The sequence below is a fragment of the Arvicanthis niloticus genome, chromosome 4 (assembly GCF_011762505.2).
Source record: "Arvicanthis niloticus isolate mArvNil1 chromosome 4, mArvNil1.pat.X, whole genome shotgun sequence".
Lineage (NCBI taxonomy): Eukaryota > Metazoa > Chordata > Mammalia > Rodentia > Muridae > Arvicanthis > Arvicanthis niloticus.
This window is the reverse complement of record NC_047661.1, coordinates 1,468,878-1,494,908: the sequence shown is the minus strand read 5'-3', so window position 1 is coordinate 1,494,908 and position 26,031 is coordinate 1,468,878. Positions and strand designations below refer to the sequence as shown.

Genomic DNA, 26,031 nt, shown 5'->3' with positions numbered 1-26,031 from the left:
TTCATGCTTTACAGAAAGAACAGAATAGTCTAAGGTGTTTGTCACCTTAACTTTTCCTGGGAAGACATGAATGTTCACTCATAACACATCAATGACAAATCAAAGTGACAATCCCACTCAAATCGGTTTGGTGAGCTAACAGATTTACTTAGCTGGCTTCCAAGAGTATGAGATAAGGGTTGCTTGTAGGATAGGACATTGGTAACTCCCAAACGGCTGCATCACCAAAACTTCATCCCATGATGGATGACAACTTCTCTATAGTGAAACCCTATGTCCCAACACCTGCTGTTCTCTTCCCTTAGCCTTTTACCTTCTGACTACTCTAGCATCTCCTAAGACCATGTATAGCTGGGCAGGTTCCATGCAGCTAAGACAGGCATGAGAAAGAACAAGTGGCTGGAATCTCAGGCGAAGGTCTAAGGACCCTCCCACCTCCTACGATGATAGAACATCAATGGCCTTGATCTTGTGGGTCTCCTGTGCAGCTGCTCTGATTAAAATCACAGTGGCTACCATATTCAGAGGCCAGCATTCCACAACAGCTTGAAACAGAATGGCAAGGTGTCAAACTGTACAGGGCAGTGAGTGACTTTCTGAACCACTCATCTGTAGAGGTGATATTTAGAAAATGGCACCCAGTCTGGCTTGTTCCTGAGCAACCACCATGTTCCCGCTGCTCCTTGGCTCTGACCGGGACTCCAGTTAGCTAGATGTGCAGGCCCTGGCATCCACGAGATGCCAGCATGGGGGATGCTCTACCAATCCCCCATGCTGCATCCATAAAGCTCGGCTGAACCCCAGACAATATCTGACATCCTCGCAGTACCAGGTAGAATGAGGATTCTTAAAGCTTAAAGATTATCCAATGGATTTATATAGTTGGAAATGCTCAAATAACAAGATGCCCACACAATTAGAACAGTTACCCAATATCTAACCTTTTGATAAGGACTGCTCTCAAACCATTCGTCCTCCTCCATCACTGCCAGCCTCCTTTCTCTCCTCCCCTTCCTCTCCTTCTCTCCTAACTCCTCACTCTGCCTACTTCTCATACTTCCCAATCACCAAGCTCCACTGTATGTATATACAATGTAGCAGTAGCAAGAAATTATCCTGCTACAAGTTTTGGTTTTATTATATTTTGTTAAATTTTATTATTGTCCCTTAGAAGCCTGTGTTTTTCTAAAACAGAAAGGGAGTGGATCTGGATGGGAGGGAAAGTGGGCAGAAACTGGGAGAGGGGAAACCTTATCAGCATATATTAGGTGAGAAAAGAATCTATTTTCAATAAAAGAAAAAAAAAAACCTTTTAAAGAGCCTGAACTGCCTAACAAGATGACACATGGGAAAACAGCCAGTGTGGTGGTCTGGGGAGAACTGCAGCCCTGTGAAAATGCAAGGCTCCGGGTTCCCAGCATGTAGGGCAAGCATTTCGCTTCTCCACAGCCCACATCATTGAAGGACATAGAGTCATGGTACCCAGAAATCCACAGGAAAAGGGGGGGCTTATAGTATAGAATCAGGTTCTCTGAGGGATGTAGTCTCAAGGCATAGGAGTCAAAGAAGTCCTAAGTCCCTTGCATGTCATCCTAAGAAATCCAATACTTCACCCAGTGTGACAGAGACAGACAAAGCTTCCCTTGGTGTGGAAGCACTATTACCAGTGACCAAGTGCAAGAAAAAAAATGGGGTTTGTGTTTTAAGAGAAGTGTAAGGACCACTCAGTAGGTATAACTGTTTCTAATCGGAAGGCAAAGGTGTTGGTCTAGCAGAACTTTCAAAGAGGAAGAAAACATTATTAAGCCTAAAGATTATGATTTTGACAAGCAATAAATATAGTGGGGACAGCCTTTCAGCCAAAGGAAATGGCATGAGCAGAGACTTCGTTTGGAAAATGTGAGTAGTTTGGAAGTGGTTCAGCTTGGGGTCACTGGGATTAGTGGGAGGGGACACAGAACAGTGCCAGGGACAGATCCGTGCACACAAGGTCTTTGAGAGCTTGAAAGTTCTCCCAGTTTTACATCTGGATTTGTTTAGCTAATATAGATAGACATCGTCAGTGAACTGAAGGTTGGGATGGGGGTGCCTGCTCTAGCTGAGTCATCTTACCCCTGGTTGGAACACCGCCAACATAAATACAAAACATCTTCCAACACTATATTGAAAACATTCAAATTTACAAGGAGCTCCAAAGTGTGTTAGAAGGATTATCTTCATACCCTTACCTAAATTCTTCACTTATGAATGTGCACGTGTGAATGTATGTATGTGTGTACGTGCGCGTAGGCCACAGGACAACCCAGGTGTCATTTTCCTTAGGAGCTGACAACTTTGTATTGTCATTGTTGGGGCAAGGGCTGATTAGGCTGGTCGGTGCCTGAGAGCCTCAAGACTCTGCCGCTCTCTAGCTCCCCAGTGCTGGGATTTTATAAGTTCATGCCACCACACCTGGCTTTCCAGATGGGGGTCTGAGGACTAAACTTGGGTCCTCATGGTTTTCTGACTCACCTATCTTCCCAGGATGTTTTTTGAAAAGCAGATGCCAGTTAATATGTATAATGTCTCGTGACCTGTATTTGTCAGCTTATGCCTTGGCTTGTGTTTTAATATTGCCTGAATCCTGCTGCATCCCCCTGTGCCAGGCTGTTCTACAATGGGGATGCTGCTGGGACACTTGACTTAGGGTTCACCACTATATGGCTCCATTTGAAGCATATTTGCCTTTATTTGATAAATCTATGGTATGATTCTTTTGGGATGTTAGGATACAGTTTGACAACAACCTTCTGATCTATGTTTTAGTATTTCTTGGTGCTCCTTGACTAAATTCGTTATTAAACAAGGCTTTTTAAATTCTGTCCTTCATCTTAGATTTACTAGCTGGTATTTATTTTAAATTTTTTGTCTTTTTTACCAAGCTTTTCCCTTTAATTTGGAAAGGTGTTTTGAACCAATTAAGGGTCTTTTAGACACCTAGTACTAACTGCCTGATTTGTTTCCAGTATTACCTAGGAATTACATACTGGGGATTGAACACTGGGCCTCAGGAATGGGACCCAGAGTGGTAGTGAGCCCAAGATAACCATCCATCCAGACCACCAGAGTGAACCAGCCAGCAAGAGTTCAGAAAGAGCTAGAAAGGATAAGCTTATTCAGCAGCAAGTCTCAGAGGCTGGAAACATTCTAGGCCTAGATTAGATTGTATGGAGGCTGGAAGCTTCCAGGACTAGGCCTAGGTTAGCAGATGGAGGCAGTAAATCCCAGAGGTGACGTGTATATCAGGAGACTAAGTTACTATAACATGTGCTAGTTGGGCTTAGCGCAGCTCCCTGTGGCTGCTGCTCTGCCCCCAGGTTCTCTGAGAGAATGACAGCCTTCTTTTTACAGTTTTAGTCAGTACTTCACTAGACACAGGAGACAGACACTCCAGCCTCTATGAGAGAAGCCACTGTTACTGATTACGAAAGCTACAAGTTCACATACAACCCTGGTTGGAGAGAAGGACGGGAGGCCCATCTCCCTGTGGAAACCACAGCTGGCTTCTTGTTCTGTGCTTTTGAAAATTCAAGGCAAATTCATTTGTCTCTCAGTTCCCATGTTTCCTTCTAACGCTCATCTTTTCCTATATCCTGGGTCCCAAGTGAGTTCCACGGTCTCCTGTCTTGGAGGTTGTGCGTCCGGGCTTTATTTGTATGTGTTCTGTGTGGATGGGTGGTCTCCAGCAGGCATGTCATCAGATGAGGACAGGCAGCTGTAAGAACTCCCACTGCAGCTCAGAGCTTAGGAGAGAAGTGCTGGAATTTAAAGAAGCCCTAAGTGTTTGGTTGGGAGAAGGGAAACCATGCCAGACCCACTCGGTCTCTCACTCCATGATAAAACACCCTGTGCTCCCGGTGAGTTAGGTGTCAATACCAGGCATCTGCCTCTACTCTCACAGAGCCTAGAGTGAGTAGGAAGGCAGGGGTGGAAGGAATGTTGAAAATAATGGGCCAGTTGTTTTTTATGGAGGTATAGGTACTATGCAGTGGAAATGTGGAGAAGGTCCTGAGCTGCCAGTCATCCTGGTCAGGCAGGAAGATGTTCTAAAGAGATAGATGTGGCCCCCTCCCTCTGGCCATCAGACTATGATACAATGAACCCTATGGAGTTAGACTTTCCCCAGGAGAAGGTTGGAACCTTGATGTCTACTGGAATTAGATCTTGTCTCCTGATCAAGAATTCACACAGTCAGACAACTTGGTGGAAAGTTCTACAGAAAAGACTATAGCAGAAACAACAATGGCGGGCAGGGACATGCAGACTTCCAGCTCTGGCAACTCTGACCACGGTGGGCAGGTGTACCCTGACCAGACTTCTTAGCTACATGCACCTCTGACATGGTGGCCAAACGTGGCTTCTTAGGGGTTGCCAGGCCCAGGCTCTAACCCTAACAACTCTGGTAATAAACCTGCTCAAAAATCTCAAAGACACACTCACCGCTGAAACCGAACAGACAAATAAGAATTTATTGGGTGGACAAGGAAGGGGAGGCATCTCTGACAAATGGAGCAATTTACACAGATGAAGGGCAGGGTATGTTTGGAAAGAAAGGAGGGTCAGTACCTCTGGAACAGGTGAAAGGTGAGAGTGGCCCTGGAGAATACAGGGCGCCCCATTAGACTCAGTGCCCCACCCCCCACCCCCCAGCCCCCCCACCCCCAGAGTACAGAAAGCCCTATTAGACTACTTAGCCTTGGGAGTGGTGTCCAACTCTGAGCAAGGAGACAACAGTAGCAAATTACCATAATGGTTTTGTTTGTTGTTGCTTGCTGTCTTTGCTTTGACTAAAAACTAGCATAAACTAAATAGCCTTGCGGCTTACAATTCAAATTAACAAAAAAACTGAATGTAATTAGATTTGAATTTAAAAAAAAAAAAAAAAAAAAAGTAGATTTGGATTTTTTTTTTTTTTTTTTTTTTTTTTGCAATTCTGTTTGAAAATGATTTGTATGGTCTCAAACTTTTAAGTTATCTAAGGAGGTAACAAGCACAAGAAAGCTATACTGTAAAGGGGCAGCAGTAACATATGGGACATTAGGGACTGAACAACACTTATCTAACACTCATATTAAAAAGCAGCTACAGAACAAACTCACTGCATGATCTGTTTTCTTAAAGAAAGAAGGTGTCATCCAGGCCTGGTGCTGTGGGCCGATAACCCCAGGTCTTCAGAAGTCAAGGTCTATGTGGGCTACAAGTGAGCCCAAGGCAGCCTGGAGAATTCAGTGAGACCCTGACTCAAAACAGAAAGTCAAGAGAGGGTTGGGGGGTAGCTTGAGGGGTGGTAGACAGCTTGCTTGGCTTGTACCAGACCGCAGTTTACTCCGTGTCACTGAAAATCAGAGAGCAGGGAGGAAGGGAAGGAAGGAAAGGAAAGAGAGGAAGGAGGGAGGGAGAGGTGGAGGAAGAAAGGAAGAAAGCACAATAACCCATTCATATTGTATAGAAATGACCTAGATAGAAGTGATTTTCTGATCATTTTGGATAGTGTAACTAATGCTTATCATAGAAAAATAGTCCAAAATAATATTAACAGGCAAACTAGTTCTCTCAAGATCCACTAACTTCCTGCCCAGGAACATGCAGAGTGGAAGGAAGAGCATGTGGGCACATGTATACAGACCCCGCATCCCAGGCACATGTATACAGACCCTGCATCCCAGGCACATGTATACAGACCCTGCACCCCAGGCACATGTATACAGACCCCGCATCCCAGGCACATGTATACAGACCCCGTATCCCAGGCACATGTATACAGACCCCGTATCCCAGGCACATGTATACAGACCCCGTATCCCAGGCACATGTATACAGACCCCGCATCCCAGGCACATGTATACAGACCCCGTATCCCAGGCACATGTATACAGACCCCGTATCCCAGGCACATGTATACAGACCCTGCATCCCAGGCACATGTATACAGACCCCGCATCCCAGGCACATGTATACAGACCCCGCATCCCAGGCACATGTATACAGACCCCGCATCCCAGGCACATGTATACAAATCCTGCATCCCAGGCACATGTATACAGACCCTGCACCCCAGGCACATGTATACAGACCCTGCATCCCAGGCACATGTATACAGACCCCGCATCCCAGGCACATGTATACAGACCCCGTATCCCAGGCACATGTATACAGACCCTGCATCCCAGGCACATGTATACAGACCCCGCATCCCAGGCACATGTATACAGACCCCGCATCCCAGGCACATGTATACAAATCCTGCATCCCAGGCACAGGTGTACAGATCCCACACATGTGTAAAGACCTTGAGACAGGAAATACTTCATTTGAGGATCTAGACGCAGGCTGTGGGGCTAGAGTGAAGGGGAAGGGCAGAGTTAGGCCACAAGAGGACACCAAAAGGGTAGGCAGAGGTCTAGCCAAAAAAAAAAAGTCCTTTCACAGTCTCACCTTTCCCTGGGCAAGCTTCTGCTATTAACAGACACTGACAGTGACTGCATTCCAGCCGCCGTGCACTTCCTGGGTTCTCCTGCCATGCTTTACCTCCTTTCTTTAATCTCTATCACAGATCTTCCTACACTATAACCATGGTCTGTTCTGTTTCTCTTGGCTGGTGACTTCTTCTCCCTCTCAGGATCTCCCGAGAGCTTTGCCACAGCCAAGGCTCTTGGTAGTGACAACCCTCCGCCTCTCTCCTAAGTCCTTACATAAATATTCCACACTGTTTTGGGAACCGGCAATCTTTCCCTCAAAATTTGTTCTGTTCCTTACGTTACCAAACTATTTTTAAAATAGGACCTCCAGCTAGGTGCCATGGTGCACATCTTTAATCCTTGCACTTGGGAGACAGGGGCAGGTAGAGCTCTGTGTTCAAGGCCAGCCAGTCTACAGATCAAGTTCCAGGATAGCCAAGGATACACACAGAAACCCTGTCTCTAAAATAGCCAATAAATAAATAAACATAAAAATAATAAAAGTAGGTGTCTTAGCCAATGTTGTATTGCTGTGAAGAGACACCACGACCACAGTAGCTCCTTTAAAGGAAAACATTTAATTGAGGCTGGCTTACAGTTTTGAAGTTTAGCCGATTATTATCATAGCAAGGAGCCTGGCACCACAAAGGCAGAAACGGTGCTGGAGAGATAACTGAGAGTTCTGCATCCAGATTGGCAGGTGGTGAGAAGAGAGAGACATTGGATCTGGCTTGAGCATTTGAAACCTCAAAGCCCACTCCCCAGTGACTCACTTCCTCCAACAAGGCCACACCCACTCCAACACCACTACCCCTCCTACTGTTGCTCCCTGATGACTAAGTATTTAAATATATGAGCCTATAGGGTTTTTTTTTTTAAAACAGTGTATTGATTCTTTGTGGGATACATCCTGTATCCCTGTCCCATCTCCCCACCCTCTCATATTTGCCATTCACTGTTGGGAGCCGCAGTGAGCATGTCAGCATTCGCCATTACATTCCTGTCCTCCCACTAGTAAACAACTGACTGCGCAGGTGCAAAAAGCAAAAAGCGCGCCAAAGTCACTGCCCATCCCGGGGCGTATTATGGGTAATGAGTGAACAGCCAATCAGAAGTGAACATGTCACTCTAGGGTGTATATAAGCAGTGCCTTTTCCGGTCTTTCCGTCTTTCCGCTTCTGCTTATATAAGAAGTAAAGCCTTGCTGTAGTAACCACCCAAACACTGCCTCACGTGTCTTTTTCGCGGGCGAAGGGGACACGGAGGGGCTCGGAACAATTCACCCTTGCAACCTCCTCCCTAAAGTCAAAGACATACAAACAACAACAGAAACAAAGCATAGAAAACATGTCATCATGGAAGCTTTGGTATGTCGAAGTGTGCTCCACAGTGTATCCCTCTGCCCACACACCTCACTTGCAAACATTCACTGTAATGGGTCAATAGTCTGGTCTGTGGCATCATCAAAGTTGAATCCTCACTGTGTCTCCTGCTGGTTATTGCCCTGTATCATGGAGATCTTGCAGCTTTGGATCTGCAGGACCAGCATGGGGGGCCATTCTTATTCAAACCACCACAGTAGGACTTGTATCAATCCAAATTTTATTTAAAATTCTAAAAATTATTTTCTGTGTATGGATCTTTTGTCTGTGTATATACATACATACATACATACATACATACATGCATCCATACATGCATACACACACACACACAATGTGTGGGCCCGGTACCTGTGGAGAACAAAAGAAGCCATTGGATCCCCTGGAACAGATGACTGTGAGGCTATGTAGGTGCTAGGAATTGAAACTGGGACCTCTGGAGGATGCAGCCCCAATAGCAAGATTTTAAATACCATTCTTATGTCCCCACCCCACCCCCAGATCTTCATTTTCTGTAACTGTCCAGTCATCAGCTTCTTTTAGCTTTTTCTACTAAATCTTGTTCAGAGTCTTTTCCACACACTCCAGCCTGGTTCACAGCCCCCTTTTCCTTCAATTCCCAAAACACTTATTGGTGCCTTGCCCATGATCCTTCCCCTAATCACCCATGGTGGTGGTTTGAGTGAGACTGGCTCCTATAGGCTCAATATATTTGAAACTGTTTGAAAGGATTAGGAGGTATGGCCTTGTTGGAGGAAGTGTGTCACTGGAGCTTTGTTTTAAAATCTATGTCAGTCCTCCATCCTCCCCCCACCCACCTACCCATGTACACCTTCCTACAGATGAAGGTGTCGCTCTCAGCGGCTGCTCCTGTGCCTGCCTGTGTGCTATGGTGTTCCCTGCCATGACAGTGACGATGATGGACTAAATCTCTGAAACTGTAATCCAGCGCCAATTTAATGTTGTTCTTTATAAGTGTTGCTGTGGTTATAGAGTCTCTTCACAGCAATACAACAGTGACTAAGACACCCTGCTTCCAGCCTTCCAAGGAAGGAGCCACTTAACATGGGAGTCTATGATTGCTCCAGGTGCTATTTTGTCACTGGTTCATGTCTATATGATTCAGAACAGTAGTAAGTTTTCTTCATAATCCCTTTCACAATAAGTTCCAGCAAGACTTTACTGTGTGGAGCTCCTCGAACAAGCATGTGTTTCTTTGTATCTGTGCTGAATAGGGCAAATTAGGAAGTCACTGTACTCATCTGCCACACCATGTTAAACCCATACCTTCTCTTCCAACCAAAGCTGCAGAGAACAGGTCTTACTCTTGTTAGAAGTCACACTGACAAACACTTATCCCTTCAATGTGTATGTATAAGTGCCTACTGTTCCCCAGGGGTCTAGGAAACAGTAATAGATGGAACCAACTCCCAGTCCTCCGAGATCCCTCCCCTAGTGAGGGGACTCCGGCAGTTTGCCTGATACAGAAAGCACTCACAATCTAGGACTCCTCATGGAAATCTTTATGGTTGCACCACAAATGAGAGACTCTTCATAAACCAATGCCTAAGCATCCATCTGGAACACTGTTCTGACTCATTTTTTCCTTTAACCAACAAATATGGCAGTGACTAAGGCAGCAGAGCCATGACATGAACAGCCCCAATTATGGATCCTGTGGTCTTTAGGAAATCATAGCTCTTTTAACTAATAGAACACCTTTTTATATACATGGAGATAAAGTCACATCTAAGTAACTCAAATGAAATTAACAATGTCATTCAGTTAGATGTTTATAAAGTTATAGAAGAATAAAGATGTCTTAAGACACCTGGCCCTGTCTGCCCCAGACATAGCATCCCTCTATATTCTCCTGATGATCAAGCCACAGCCTGTGTGCCATTGCCATGACAACACCACATCCTAAGCCTCCATGGCCTTGAATCAGCTGCCTCTGATCACAATTAAAGTGTTCCCAAGCCCTCTGAGCTACAGGTGGGTTCTCTTCCCTGGTCTCTCATGGCCTTTGAGCCTTACAACATGACATCACAGGAATGGGAGCGTTAGGAAGAACCATTGGGGCTGTTACTTATTATGGTGTTCCCAGCACCAGACACCAAAGTCATAACAAATACATGTTAACTGAGTAGTAGTGAAATTCTAACTGAAAACTTATAAGAATTTAAAATGGACATATTACTAGAGAGCAAACTTTACCCAAAGGCACAACTGGTCACATTTCATCCTTGGCGAGTATCTGTAACATTCAAAAAGTTAAATTCTGAGTGTTAAGTCTGCCATCAAATTTACACTTCATCAGACCTGCAGTCCGGGCTGTTTGGCTGCCCTGGCTGTGGGCAGGATTGACTCGATTTAGTTCGACTGAGGTTAACTCGACAGCTGTTGAACCAATGTCTTTGTCAATCACTTGCCTTTTAGATGAGGAAGAAAAAACTTTACAAGATTTTCATCCATTTAGTGTTATTTTTAGATTGGTACATGGACGTCTCTACCGCTCTCAAACAACAGACTTTCTTCCGGGGAAAATAAAAATAAAGAGAACAGAGCACGAGGCCACATTCCTAAGTTCTTCACTTGTTCTCAGGGGGTAAGATCTTAACATGTGGTCTCTGGAAATGAAAACTGAGTTCCCCCTAAATGCTAAAAAGCCCCATCAAGTCAGAGAATTTTGTCTTCACTCAGCAGACTGTCCCTGGCACATCAGGCTTGTGGTGAGAGCTGCGGCAGAGTTAGATGCTCCATGTTTTATTATGTGTTCGGTCTTTTCCCCCTTGTTACCCTGCAGGCCTGCAGACAACAGCCGGGCACTCTACTCATGAGCCAAAGAGAGGTTTAATACAAAACAACACGGAGACGTGTGGAACGTGGGATTTTAAGATTTAAATACTGGGTCCTAAAAGACTTTGGGCATGACACTTATTAAAATCATGGTTGTTTTTTCCATCCCTAGATTAGGGAACTAGTCCATGCCAAGAAGAAAAATTACTAGAACTAAGATGAAAAAAAAGAGGAGAGAACAGAAGGAAAAGGAGAGAGGAAAGAAAAGTAAATGGAGAGAAGAGGGAAGGGGAGGGGAGGGCAGAGGAGGGGAGGGAAAGGGAGAGGGGAGGAAAGGGTAGGTTTGGGGAAGGGAAGGGGAGGAAAGGGGAGGTGGGGGATAGGGAGGGGAGGGAAGGGGAAGGGGAGGGGAGGGCAGAGGAGGAGAGGAAAAGGGAGGGCAGGACAAGACATGAGGCAAGAGCCAGAAAGGAGCAGAAGAACATGCTCTAAGGGACTCTGCATCACAGGGGCTGTCCAGACTGTCCCAGACTGGATCCGCTGGAGAGGGAGACAGAGTGTCCAGACAGGTTTAGGAAACATAACCAGTCCACTTTTCTTTGTAGAGTTGATAAAAGTAAAAAGTCATCAGAGTTGATCTGTGTTCATTGTTTTATCTGTTAAGATCCAAGGGGAAAACCAAACTGTTAAATATTCAAAACTAAGAAAATTGGGGCTAGAGAGAAGGTGAAATGGTTCTGACAGTTCTGTCAGAGGATCTAGGGTGGATTCCCACACAGTGTTCACAAACATCCTAGGGGATCCAACACGCTCTCCTCTAGCTTTTTGGGGGTACCAGGCATCCACATGAAGCACAGACATACACACACAAGAAACGTCTATTTATAAAAATAAAATTTTGGGAAAAAACCCTAAGGAAAGTTAATGTTGACGGAGAACTGGATGCTCAGATGGCAGAGAAACTGAAAAGCTACATAGGTAGATGCAGTCAGACATTAGCAGCTGTAGAAACTGTCCATCACCATCCTGGTGCTGGGACAAAGAGAGGAAAGGAAGTCATTGGAGTTCAGCAGTCAAGGTAATGCAGGGAGTTGAAAGCCTAGCAGAACTGTTCAGAAGGAATTAGGACATACAGGAAGTGCGCGGGCAGTAGCAATTCAAAGGAGGAGGAAACCCCGCCCTCCCTTCTGGCATCCGATAATCATTCACTCCCAAGTGCCTCACCAAGAACACAAAGCTCAATTTAGACTCTAGCTTACTTGAGGTGAGTCACTCTGCAGCAAAGCAAGAAGAGACTGAGCATGTGTCTAAAGGCAAACTCGAGCATAATGGGGGTGGAGGCACAGAATGTCTGGGGGTGGGGGGGTGGTTATCTGGGACAGTGGCCCTGAGACAGTCTCACAGGGTCACCATACACTAATAAGAGGCCTTGGAGCTGAAATGAAGGAGATGCATCATCAGAGATCTACCTAGACTTGAAACGTAGCATCAGATGGCTTTAAGACGTCAATTTCTGCATGCTCGGAAGACTGCCCCTGAGGAGGCCAAACACTAACTGCGCCACAGGGAACTAACTACATATAACTGTTCCACACCCCTACTTGTATATGACACTCCAAAGAAGGGCAGAGGAGACCATCCAAATGAAGGCTGGATCTAGGTACACTCAGAAGCAAAGAAAGGAAAGAACCAGGGCCAGTGAATCAGTGTGTCTGAAACAGCTGACAACACGTGGGGGAAGGATATCTGTGGCACAGCAGGAAGCAGATTGTGTTAATGGATTCACTGGGGCTGGACATGTGTGTTGGTTCCAGGGCTTGCTTCCAAGTGCAGGGCTTCTCTGGGAAGGTCTCAGATAGGGGTCCTTTGGCTTTGGTCTTTGAATAGGGATTCGGTGAGCAGCTAGGGGAAGAGCCCTTCAAGGAACCTGTACGGTCCTTCCATGCCCATTGCAACCCTTCAGAAACACGCCCACCTCTCAGCACCTTCCTCCACGGGATGAGGAGATGAAGCAGCGCTGGGGTGGCAGATTGGGCTTGATCTTTGAGTCACCTCAGCTGCTTTAGAGAAAACTTGAACTTCAATCTCAAAGCACTCACACAGCTTATAGAGTGTGAAATGCACAGGAAAAATGTACTCTACTGTTTAAAGTATATCATTGCTACACAAACCAAGTGTCTATGATAAAACAAATTTCAGGCTATCATGTAATACTTGGGTCTGTTATACCATTCTCCAAAATACTGGACCTTGCTAATTTTTTTTAAGACAAGGAAACAATTTACATACAACAGCATTTATCACTATTCTGGGGACAAAATTCTTAAATTTTCCATTTGTAATGTAATAACTTAAAAAGAAAAATATAGTTCTCTCCATTTTCTTGCAAACCAGAAAATGGTATTACTAAATAAATAAATAAATCATACTGTTTTTTGTTTGTTTGTTTACCTCATTTGAGATGAGTGTTCCAGAAAGATCTATTGATATCAAGGATAACATGCTTGCAATATACTCAATTGCCAAGTCAGTCAGATGTACACAGTTTCGTAAATTCAAGTAGTGTAAATTAGGACAGCTGAAAGGAAAGCCAAAAGGGTTAACCTCAGTGTTCTCAAACACTGACAGCACTGACTACTTCATGAAAAACTCTGGGGAGAGCAGATGGTATAGAAGGGATTGTCTTTTCTCAACCTAATATAAACTGACTGAGCTGTCTGCTTGTTGATATGGGGTCTTAGTCTATACCTTAGGCTGGCCTGGAATTCACTATGTTGTTCTAGGGTGGCCTTGAACTCACGGCCATTCTCTTGCCTCTGAAGTGCTGGGATTACAGGTGTGAACCACCACAGCTGGCTAGTAGTTTGGTGTTATAAAGTCGGAAGGAAGGAAGGGAGATGAAAGTGTACGACTTTCTGTGATTCAGGGTTGCACAGTGATTTCTAGCAATGCCAAGCGTTTATCACAGTCACCATGGAAACACCTGAAGAATGGCCGCCACCAGAAGTGCAAGGCTGAACCCCACACTGAGGCATTCTCAAAGGTTTGCAGCAGGAGCTGAGTTCAGCTCAAGATTAAATCAGTCACCCAGAGTAGCCCTCAGGAAAGCCTGGAGTAAGGTTTCTATAGGGACAGTATCCTTGAGGAGCTCAGAGCAGTCATGCATATCTACATATCCATATCTCCATTTCGGAATTCGAGTTCGGTGACAGTAAGAGGAAGCATCTCATATGTGATAGGTTAGTTCCGTCTAAGAACTTCAAGCTCAGGGCTACGCCAACTTCTGGGCATGCCTAATGTCCTGGAGAGGGCATGGGCTCTTGGCTTTGACACTGATCCCTGATCACTCCCATTATCAAATGTAGCATAACAGCTAATGTTCTGGTGTAGATATCTCTCTTCCTACCGCTCCGACAGTCTGATGATAGAGGCGTCACCCAGCAGGGAGCAGTTAGCCAGACTGAGCTCTCTCAGCCTCACACTTGCAGGACCATCAAAAAACTGCTTCAGGCCGGTATCACCAATCCTATAGGAAAGAGTGAGAGACTAATGTCACATATGACCTCACACACAAACATGCAGACTTGTGGTGACATCGTTTCTACACCAAATATAGTCCAAAGTAGGAAATATCCACATACTGACATTTTGTCAATTTTTAGCATAGCTCTTATATAATATAATAGAAAATGGATAGATGATAGAAATGAGAGGGACACTCACAAGATGCTATTAGTGCCCATTTGTTTAATTAGGTGTCATGATTATTAACAACAGGAAATGACTCTCTTTCCCAGTTTAAAATGTACTGTTAGCTTACCTGTGATTCCACTAGGCTCCTCCCAGGGACCTAGTAATGGCTGATGTTATCATCTGCCACCATTGCCTGCCACTGCCAGGTGCTACCCAGTTCCCTCTTTCTCCCTCCCTTTTCCCTCCCCTTCCTCCCCTTTCCTCTCTCTCTCTCTTTTTATGTGTTCCTAGCCAGCCTCTCTTCCTTTCTTTCTGCCCTTCTCTGTCCCCCTTCTCTGCCCATACTCCTCCAGACCCTCACTCCCTTCCCTTCCCCCAAACAAAACTCCTGTATATCAGGTCTGTCCCATGGCATGATTTCTCAGGGGGATACTTTGGCATGGGCCCACCAGGTACCCCCTCACCAGCCACATTATATGTCATAACACTAAGGTTAAGACATCCCTGATAGGATTTGCAAAAAGGCTAGTGACAAATTTTAGAACAGGGAGAAGCAAGACTCAAGCTTCTGGATCTATTTCCATGGCATTCAAGGTCCCCTGTGGTCCCACTCACATTGAGCTACTTCAGAGATCACCTCTCTCTGAAAAATAGTATAAGTTGCTCTTCCCCTAACAACAGTCATATATGCCCATTCAAATATATTTTCAGACATACATTGTGAAGAATGGGCCGAGCCAGCTGAAGTGGTTTAGGAAGCATGTACGATACAGCAAAATTGTGTTCTCAAGTGAATTGTTAGGGGAAATTCCGTTTATTGTCTTGAGCCTATGCATAGTTGGGCATGTACATGGTTAAAAACAAATGCATTATGGGAAAGAACAGATGCAGAAGAAAAATGATTATGTAACTTAATCCATCAATAAAAATAGAAATCTTACAGTAATTCTTGGGCCCAACTTTCATAATCCCTTCCTAAACTTTGTGGTGCGAGCCTGACACATCCTAGATAACCAACATTTCTTTGAGTACCGAGTTCACACACCTTGGATGTCTTCGTACCTTACGCAATTTGTCAAGTTCAACACTGTCAATTGCTTCAAAACTGAAAGTGACTTGAGGCTGCTGTCCGTCAGCCCCTTGCAGTCCACCATGTAAATGTGATTGATGCCTGGATAATTCCTGTCTATCGACTTAAAGCATGCATCAGTAATCCTTTTGTTTCCTGTTGGAAAAAAATACAAGTACTATATTTAAACGTCCAGGGAGTAAATTTTAAAAATAAGGATAAACTGAGTTCTTAGCATCACAGACCTTCAAATCGAATCTTTTTGAGGTCACAGGAGGAAAGAGCTTTGAAAGTATAGTCAGAGATGTGCGGGGAGCCAAGAAAGACCACCGAGGAGATACGGGGACACTTCTCAACCAAAACCTTCAGAAGAGGAGAGACAGGAGACAGGATTACTGGAGGACACAGACGGCAAGGGGACAGTCATCTCCCCACAAATCTTTGGAAACAAACATGCTGACTACTGCATTTTCCCAATTTTAAAACAAATAGGACTGTTTTCATATTTGATGAAATCAATATGCTCATGTTTCAATAATGTGGAGAAATTAAAATTAAATCATATTTGGAGAGCACAGGCAAGCATGAGGAGATGGAGAGCCAAGCAAGTCAGTTGGCAATTTGATCGGGGCATCAGATTTAAGCCACCCAGAGCTGGGGCTGGGTGGTAGTTAGTTGGGAGAATTACCATTGTGCTTTGTTTTTATCATAAAGTATTTAAGCACTCAAATGTTTTTAAGATGCATGCATGTGTGTATATGTAAATATTTAAATGATTTCCTAGCCATTAGTCAATTCAAAGAAAAAGCCAATTCACATTTTTCAATAGTTCAGGCTATTAGAATGAATGCTCATATAAACCAAGGGAAAAGCTCTTTCTTGCTACCTACTTTTACACAGTTGTCTGTCAGAGTTGGCATGTCATTAATCGTCAGGTGCATGATTCCCGTACAGCTACTAGCAATGTTCCTGAAGCCTTGAACAGAGATCTGAATCACAGAGGAGAAAATCATGGGAAAGGGAATTAGCCAGCCACTCATGACCATCAGATCACAGATGTGTGACATTTTTCGTGTTTTAAAATTAAAACCATGGGCTGAAAATGCTTGCTGTCAAGCCAAACAGCCCAGGTTCAAAACCCAGAGCTCACATGACAGAAGCTAGAACGGACTCCAGCATTTAATACGAATGCAACTACACAATGTTCAGCCATTTGTACACAGCTGCTGTATTCTGAACTCAGCAAGATCCATGTGGTTCATCCATTGCATGTGCATATGTGTACACACACACACACCAAATAAATACATGTAATTTTTAAATAAATAAAATTGAATTAAAACCTTAAAATAGGACTGACATGACAGGAAGAATCCAGTCCTGATTGGTTTTTGTCATTAATTCATGTTCTAATGAAGTAAAACTTACATAATATACACAATGCTTTATAGTCACCACCTACAACTAGTTCCAAAACACCTTCATAAGCCAAAAGAAAACCATGAGCAACCTGGTACCTGATTGCCACAAACCCTTCCCCTTGGTCCCTGGCATCATTAACCTGTTTTCTGCCTCTTTGGGCCAAATAATAACTATATGATGAATAACCTTAAAATAGTTAGTTCTTTAGAATGGGGAATACTTGGTAGTCAGCAGCATCGGTGAGAAATTGAGGATATCAGGGGGCAGATGAATGTCAGAGACATGCCATTTCCACAGTAGCATGGCATAGAAAATAGGAGTCCTATCTACAATAGACTCCTTCCAAGACCTTCAGAGAGCTCACCCAGGGTTCTGCCACCAGAGCCTCACCTACCAGCAGAGGACTAGCCAACAACTACAGAACTGACAGCCACATCCCCAAAACATCCAGAGCTCATTTCAAATGTCACTTTTTCAGGTAGAGCCTGGACCTGTAACTTCTTATACACACACAACACCATGTAACATCCTAAACTAGTTTATGATCAGCTATTGATGCCATGCTTCCCACCATGATGATAATGGACTGAACCTCTGAAACTGTAAGCCAGCCCCAATTAAGTGTTTGCTTTTATAAGAGTTGCTTCGGCCATAGTGTCTTTTTACAGCATTGGAAATCCAAACTAAGACAACAGGGAAGCAGTTTCAGTGTGCTACCTGGGAGCTTGTCAGAAATAGATCCACTTAGAACCTGAAACTGAACAAATTCCAAAATCTGCAGGTTGCTTTTAAGTGCATTATTATTAGGGAAATGTATATTATAAAAATATATTAGTTAGTGTTCTTCAGAGAAACTAAGATGTCTATCTAAATCTCTGAAGAGAAAGAGATTCACTTTAAGAAATCAGATCATGTCTGGTGTGGTGACTCATGCACTCAGCACTCAGGCAGCAGAGGCAGGTAGCTCTCTGTGAGCAAGGCCAGCCTGGACTACATAGAGAGTTCTAGGAAAGCCAGGGGCTGTGTCTATAACGGGATCCAGTTTTGTTGTTGTTGTTTGTTGTTACTGTTGTTTTAAAGAAAAAGAAATCAGATCACTGGATACTAACGGATGGCTAGTCTGAAATCTATAAACCAAGCCAGGAAGCCAAAATTCCAGGAAGAGTAGATATTGTGATTTTGAATCAAAAATCAAGAAAGGTCTCCATGTTGTAGTCTTCAAGCAAAATTCCATTCACTGGGGCAAAGTCCTGTTTTCCTCTTGAGCCTGACTTTACTGTCCAAGGCTCACCCACATCATGAAAAGTAGCTCATGTGTAAAGTAAAGTGGTCTAAATGCTAGGGAGAGGTTCTGTCTTTCTGATGCCTTAAACATGGTAGGATTAATGCCTTAAACATTGGGAGGTGGGATGCTGGCTTCAGCTCCGGTAGCAAGAATCAGCTTAGAAGATAAAAAGTGGGGGAGAGCCATAAGAAAGGAAGAGACATTTTGTATTGCTGCCATGCATTCCTGAGGGAATTTTTCATGACTTGTTCCAGAAGAAAAAAAAAAAAAAAAAAAAGAAGTCCAGCAAGATAAATGAACATGTAAACACACATGAGGAAGAATGGTTCAGGGCTTGGGGTCAGCAAGGCTGGGCTCCCTGGCCCCACCCCTCTCTCACATAGCAGCGGTTACAGAGTGCTTGGCACACACAGTGCCCAGCCATGCACCACCAGTAACTGTTTGGCCACTTATTGTTCTTCTAGACACAAGGACTAGAGGTGGATGGACCTTGAGATTCCCCACAGTACATTCCTCACAGGCAAATACAAAAAAGGCGTGGTGGTGGGTGGTGTTGAGAGATGGATTCCTTACCCATTCACCACAGCTGTGTCTAGCTCTGAGCAGTGTCTGGTCCTGACTGGATGAACCAGAAGAGCAAGTGAATGAAAGTTCTTCAGACAGTTGTCAATGCCTGGTCCCCACAGGCGACAACTGCTGTTATTAACAGTTCTGACTTCACTCCCTCTATCTCAGATTCTGGCACTGTTATCTCAAGAAATGGTTTCAGAGCAAATAAACAACCTTTCTTACTCTTGTCTTGAAAACACATCCATGACAAGATTTCCTGAAAAGGGAGGAAAGGTGATTTGTCCAGCAGCCCAGCTGCGGGGACTCCTTGCACTACAGCCAAAAGCTTGGAGCTTCCAACCCAAGGATTAGTCTCTGGAGAATGGGGAGGAACATCTGGGTCTGGGAAGAAGGCCTCAGCTTTGTCCTGGCACCAGGCACTTAGTTCTCCACCAAGTTTATATTAGGATATCCAGAAAGATGTTTGGCTCAAATATTTCTGCCAGAATCTTTTAGACCAAGCAATTATTAGTTGTTTTCTCTTCACTAAAATAATGGAGTATAAATCTGAAACTGAAATATTTTTCCTTAAAATAAAGAGAAAATAGACACTATTTTACCACATTCAAATCTGAGGTTTCCTCGAGATTGGTGACTGTGTTTTCTGTGTAGCAACTGGAGATCTGATCTCTGCTTACTTGGAAGGTGGTGTGGCCTCCTTCGCTGCTTAGGAAGTTGGGGGAAATGGCCTCACCACTGTGCTCCAAGTTCGTGTCCTAACAGACAACTATGGCTGTTGACAGGGAGGAGATTCTTCCCAGCTGCTAATGGAGCAGACTGTACACACAACAAGATAGTGCTGTGTGTGGAAAAAGAGTAGCCTGTGACTCATGTGAATGAAGGGTGAAGTTCAGAGTGCCACTGAGAAGATCCCATGGTCTTCCACTCCAAGATGGAGAAGACGGTGCGTGGTTGGGTAAAGGCAGCACTGACCACTCTGACGATGACCTCTAACTGTAGTCCATTGTCCATTCTGTTTCTATAACTGCATCTCTGGATCAGTCTGCTCAGTAACAAAAAGACAATAAATGTGTGGAGACAGACCCTCTGTGACAGACATATCCATCTTGAGTAGCTGTGGTCCAATCTGTGTTCCTGGACCATTTCCAACTGTTTCTCTCAGTCTAGCAGTACTGTGACCAATGACTAATAAGTAATGTAATGACTTTGGTCAGACACATATATCCTGCACAGCCTCTTGGTGACCTCAAAGGAGCATTGCTTAGCTAGAATAAATTATTGGAGAAGAAAGCAGAGATTTTCCCCTAAACTTCATGGAACATTTTACTTCACTGTGTTGAGCTGTCACCACAGCTCTCTCTTTCCTCTCTTCCCCACTTGCCCAGACACATTTACAACCCCTTATGAGGAACACAGAACAGGGTCTTAGCCACAAATGTGTCCTATACAAGACAACACAAGCCTGATACAGGGTATGGCCCAGCAAAGGAGTTTTAATAGAGCAAGGGGGCGCTGAATAAATTGTTTATCCAATGTAAATTATAATCAGGAGAGTATCAGCCTGGCTAGTTAAAAGATTGCCATATATATCAGAACAACTGGATAACAAACTATTTCTTAAAAATAGCTATACTTTTCTGATGAGTGAAGAAGTGGAACACAGTGGAGAAAGAATGGCAGATGCCAGGAGGGCAAACATGTTTGTCAATTCTGCATTTGCTCTACAGTGACTCAGGGTTGTCATCAGCCAGAAAGAGACTGGCCCATCTTGAACTTGTATCATTATTGTTGAGCACACAGTTTGTTGTTGTTCTTCTCATTCAGTGGTCAAGTTAAGCAGAGCTCCCACTGTGTTATGACAGAAAACCCTCCCCTTAATGACTGACAGAGTCAGCACGGTACTTCCTTCTTACAGCACAGTGACGCTCAGACATTCTTGGCTCGTCAACACTTATCAAGCTACACAGTAGCTTGTAGCTAGAGCTTAATCCTCCTGCTTTATTCTTGTCCAAAGATCAAAACAGATTTTCTGAAGAGCTGTGGAACTCTTGAGTGGGAGTCACTTCCCATGGTAAGGAGTGGACGAGAAACAACAGTTAAGTGTGTTGTGAGCGCAAATGTGTAAAATTGCTTCAAACTTTTTTTTCAGGAATGGGATCTGAGTCTCTTGAGACTTGTTATTTATCATATGATTGAAGAATTGCTGCCAGATGTTCCATTTTTATTAATCTAATTATTGTCTTTTATACATTTTGCCTCAAAGAACCTTAAACAGTAGATGTTAAAAGTCTGTATTTCTTAGTCTTTCCTTTTCCTTTTCACTATGGCCAAGACAGTTATATGAAAGAAGGAATTCTATGACTACCATTCAGATGTTACATGTCTGATGTAGAGGATAAATGAAAAGGTTTTTGTATCCTGTTTCTTTTTTTTTTTTTTTTTTTTTTTTTTTTTTTCAATACAGTGGAGATGTTTTGTAGTTCTGGAAGGACTAGGTTAAAGTACTTCGCCTAAGAGTTGAGCAATAACAAGCAATGGCACTGTAGTTTTTTCTGTCTTTCAGTTCTCCTAGAAGCCAGTTTTCCCTACCAAATGACACTTAAAACCACATGGGTAATCTTTTTCAAATCCAAAATGCAACTTTAAAAAAAATTATAACCGGAGTATCACTTTGAGTTTTATTTATGAGAGATTAGCGGCTAAGCGCCTGATCTCCAGTATCCCATGGACCAAGGGCCTCATCTAGACATTTTCTGTGTGCTCTTAGCATCAGTTTCAGTGCTGTGTGAAGCTGTCTCATTCCACTTAGGAAAACAAGGCAAAGTCGGTTGTTTTTTTAAAATAGTATATATTTTTTTGTTTGTCTTGTTGGTGGTGGTGGCTTTTTGTTCCTTGTTGTTTGTTTGTTGTTTTGTTTTGAGATAGGGTTTCTTTGTGTAATAGAGCCCTGGCTGTCCTGGACTAGCTCTGTAGACAAGGGAGGCCTCAAACTCATAGAAATCCCATTGCTTCTGCCTCCTGAGTGTTGGAACTAAAGGTGTGTGCCACCATTCATGGCTGAAAAATGGTTGGTAAGACTTACATTTTCAGTAATTCTATAAGCTGACTATTAAGTACAGGTATTTAAAATATATTAAATTTGAAATTGTAAAGTATATTAAATACAAAGATAGTATATACTCAAACTCATCACTCCTTGTTTTTTCTAGATGTTGCCATTGTCTATGCATATAAAGATATGTGTGTCTTTCACAATGACAATATCACATCATGGTGAGTTGCTGCATCTCTCTTCTCAGCTCCCTTCCCAATACTTCCCATTGGCAACTGAAAATAAGCTACTGAGAAAATATTTACACCACAGAATTCAGCAAATATAAACAAGCATAGTGTTCCCCATCTGTGATGATTTGAATGAGAATGGTCCCATTAGCTCATATGTTTGAAAACTTGATCCTCAATTGCTAGAACTATTTGGGAAGGATTGGGAGGTGTGGCCTTGTTCCACAATATGCACCATTGGGAACAGGCTTTGAGGTTTCAAAACATTTGAATAATTCCCAGGGTTTCCTCTCCTTGCCTCCTGCTTGTGGATCAAAATATAAGCTCTAACCTGTTCCTATAATGGCACCTTTGCTTGGCCATCATGGATTCTAACTCTCTGAAACCACAAACCCAATTAAATCTTTTCTTTTATAAATTGTCTTGGTCATAGTGTTTTATCACAGCAATACAAAAGTAACTAACACAATAATTACATGCTTTAAGAAGAGATTAATGAACCATCGAGTAGGTTCATGGAAGACAGTTGTACTGAGGAAAGTGTGGACTATGGAGACCCAGCCCAGGAGGTTACAGAAGGGACAATACCAGCAACTGAGTTTGAGACCATGCACATGATATTTTGCCAAAAAAAATGTGGCTACTTTCTGTCCTTGTCCTAAGAATTTGCCTGAGGCTAAATAGAAAAGAAATGGGCTAATTTCTTTGGTGTAAGAGACTTCAAGCATAATATTAACTCTGTAGTGTCATTATAAATAATCACCCCTATGCACAAGAGTGAATAGAATAAAAAAATACAAAATATACAATTTGAAAAGGAAAATAGCGTCAGGAAATGTTAGGTTGGAGCCAAGGCTTACGCTGAAAGAGCTGATGATATTGAGGGGAGACCTGATCTAAACTGGAATAAAAGGAGGGCCCCTCAGAGCCAGACTATAGCCAGTGAGCTTCCAATGCCCAGGGCCACATGATTACTGGTGTTGTGAGGATGGCTAGATTTTTCAGGTCTCTAGACTTCAGTTTGAGCTGTGTCTCCATCTCACTGCTTTCTGATGCACAGAAAGGAGAGAGAGAGAGAGAGAGAGACTAAAAAGAAATTCATTCTTGTTTTGCTGAGGCAACACCCATTACACTTGGTTAATATATTTATCCCTGGACATGCCCACAAGGTGTCCTCTCACCTCTACCACAAGCTTCAGGAGTAAGGAAAACCTTCCATGATTTCTGTCTCTGAAATTCTGGAGTTGCTGAGAACTGAAGTGACCGTGCAATCTTCCAGTTTTTACCTTTCACAGGCTCCACAGAGATTTAACGGTACGAGAACTCTGGATAAACCATTACTGAGCCTTTTTTGAACACTTTTGGGATATTGTCTCTACATTTGTTGATTTGTGTGATATAACTAAAATATGATTTTAAAGATGCTTTCGTTTTAGTATTTCATTATCTCTAAGTTCTTCTGTGACTGTAGATTTGTAGACAGGTCAGACTTAGCCCTCACCAAGAAGAAAAACTTCTTTTAGCAGCAGACTGAATACTCAGCTAACTTCCAGGCCCCCTAAGCTTCCTGAAGTACCTGTCTGGCTACAGCTGACCACAGATGGAAGCTGTAGTTTTCATCACTTATTCATCAGATACTAATTAAAAACTGACTTTGGGTCAAGAGTCATATCCTGTACTAAGAAAGAATATGGGGGTGCAGCCAAACACGGTAAAAACCCCTGCCCCCAGGGAGCTCCCAGCAGTGATGGAAGCAGGAGAGTAAGCATAACATTGAATAAATAGAGGTACATGTGGCTACTGAATACAAAAAGAAAGCACCAACATAAGAACACATGGAGAGGCCTTAGATCATGAGGGGAGGGACAAAGGAAGTCAGCCTGGCTTTCTAGAGAAGGTTCTAATTGTACAGCATCTTGAATTCAGGCTCATTGTGACTGGAGACAGGGCAGTATGGAGGTGTTTAGTCTGTAGGGCAACTGGCCACATTGGAACACAGTTGATAGGGGAATCCTTGCAGAAATACTGTTCGGATAAAGGATAAAGGGAAAGAAATGCTGAGAATCACTTGCCTCCTAACTGGCACTTTTCCATTCATGGAAGAATGGATTTGACCTTTAGAACTCCTAATCTACTCATATTTTCCATTTTAAAATTTTGACAGAACTGAGGACATATCTGCGAGGGCTCTGAAATGAACCCAGAACTAAAGGGAAACTCTGAAGCCTGTTACCTGCTGCTTTAAAACTCCATCTTAGTCACTTGTTAGTCATTTATGAAATATTTGAGAGAGACTTGGAAGGAATTAACCTTACAGATATGTGCAGAAACAGCCTTCTAGGCAGAAAGAACAGCCAGTGCAAAACCCAGAGGCCCAGAGCTCATGTGGCCAGTGCTGTGTGGTTGGAGCAGAATTGGCAAGATGGGGAGTTGGAGAGATGATGTCAGAGAGGCAAGTAGAGGACAAAGCAATTTTACAGGGCCTTCAGATCCTTCCAAGGCTTTGCTCCACCAAGCTGGTAAGAAGCCTTGCCAGTTATTCAAGTAGATACTGGCTTGGGTTTTTAAAAAGACTGCATTGAGAACAGCCATATAGGAGGCAGGGGTGAGAATAGGGAGACCAGCTTGGAAGAAGCCATAATGAGACACAGGGAAGAGACGTGACAGGCCCTAGCAAACATGGTGGAGTCCGTTGGAGGCTGGGTAGATTCTGTATGGTTAGTCAACTGGACTTCATGACAGTCACAGGGAGAAGAGTAAGGATGTTATCTTAGTTTGGCAGGTCTGTGGTAACAAAATAGGACAAACATCGTAGGTTAGACAACAGAACGCATCCTTTCACAGTTCTAGAGGCTGAAGCTTAAAGTAAAGTATCAGCAGGTTCAGTCCTTCTGAGGCCATGCAAGAAGGATCCATTGCAGTTCTTTCTCTTGGCCTACTGGTGGCTCTCTTCATCTCCCTGGTGTTCTTCCTGTCTGTGTGTCCATACCAACCTTTTCACTTCTTATAAGAAGGCTGGCTGGTCATACTAGATCAGTGCCTGCCCCTAACAACTTTATTCTAATTATATCTGCAATAATAGTACTCCCAGATTAGGCATTTTCTGGAGTGTTTGTGGTTGGGGCTTTAATATATGCATTTGCTGCTCATCTAATTCAATCTGTAACAAATTACACCAACATTCTAGCCTGAATTGCTAGAGAGAGCTGTCCCTGACTCAGATAAAGGAGGCTAAGGTACAGTGAGGTCTTACTCTTAGAGCAGAAATAGTTTCCTGAGGGCAGAAGAATCCACGCTTTAGCTCTTCCCTATAATCTGGACATTTAGGAGGGTAAGGCAGAAGGATTACCATGGACTCAAGCATGGCTTGAGCTACAGAGTAAGCCTCAAAAACAAAATAAGTAAATGGATTATGAGAGAAAACTGACTCTGAGACATTATTTTATATAAAAAAATATATCGATAGCTTCATAGATACAAGACTATAAATAGTATGTATATAAAGAATATGTAAAATATCTATCTGCATATACTTGTATAATATGAAATTATGGATGAAGTCATCAAGAACACAGGCAAGGCCTGAGAAGGAATGGGGAGCCAGAGCTGGACCCTGAGACCCTCAGTGACTGTGGTGTCAGAGAAAAGAACGTGCCTTAGTTGGGAACTACTGTCAGGAGTGAGCTCAGCAGCATGGTGCTGCGTTTGAGCACTAAGATGAACGTGCATGGATGCACATCCTGAGAATACATGGGTACGTGCAGATGAACACAACCAGATAACTTCAGGAGGTTGCTTGGAGGAAGGCTGGCAGCAGGATAAAGGGCATTAAGTCAAACAAGAGAGCCATGCACAGATGGAGGAAGAAAGTTGCCAAGAACTGAGGAATGGGACTAAATCAGCTCTTGATATCTGAGTTCCAAAATAAGCAAAATAAAGGAAAATAAATCTAATATGAAATAAAAATAGAAATCCTTGGTTATGTTTCTTCCCTTGGGTATTTTTTTTCTTCATTGCACAAAGCTACAGAGG

The 26,031-nt window shown here is 43.4% G+C and overlaps 1 protein-coding gene across 1 annotated transcript in view; it reads right to left on the bottom strand.

Annotated features, from left to right (window-relative positions):
* Fbxl13 (F-box and leucine rich repeat protein 13) overlaps nt 1–26,031 on the bottom strand; it is a 175,371-nt gene that overhangs the window by 22,425 nt on the left and 126,915 nt on the right. Inside the window, exons 14-18 of the mRNA XM_034501419.2 lie at nt 16,331–16,429; nt 15,686–15,803; nt 15,434–15,596; nt 14,085–14,204; nt 13,130–13,256 (exon numbers count right to left, since the gene is read on the bottom strand). Of these exons, the coding sequence (XP_034357310.1) occupies nt 13,130–13,256; nt 14,085–14,204; nt 15,434–15,596; nt 15,686–15,803; nt 16,331–16,429 (627 nt within the window). The remainder of the gene's footprint in view (nt 1–13,129; nt 13,257–14,084; nt 14,205–15,433; nt 15,597–15,685; nt 15,804–16,330; nt 16,430–26,031) is intronic.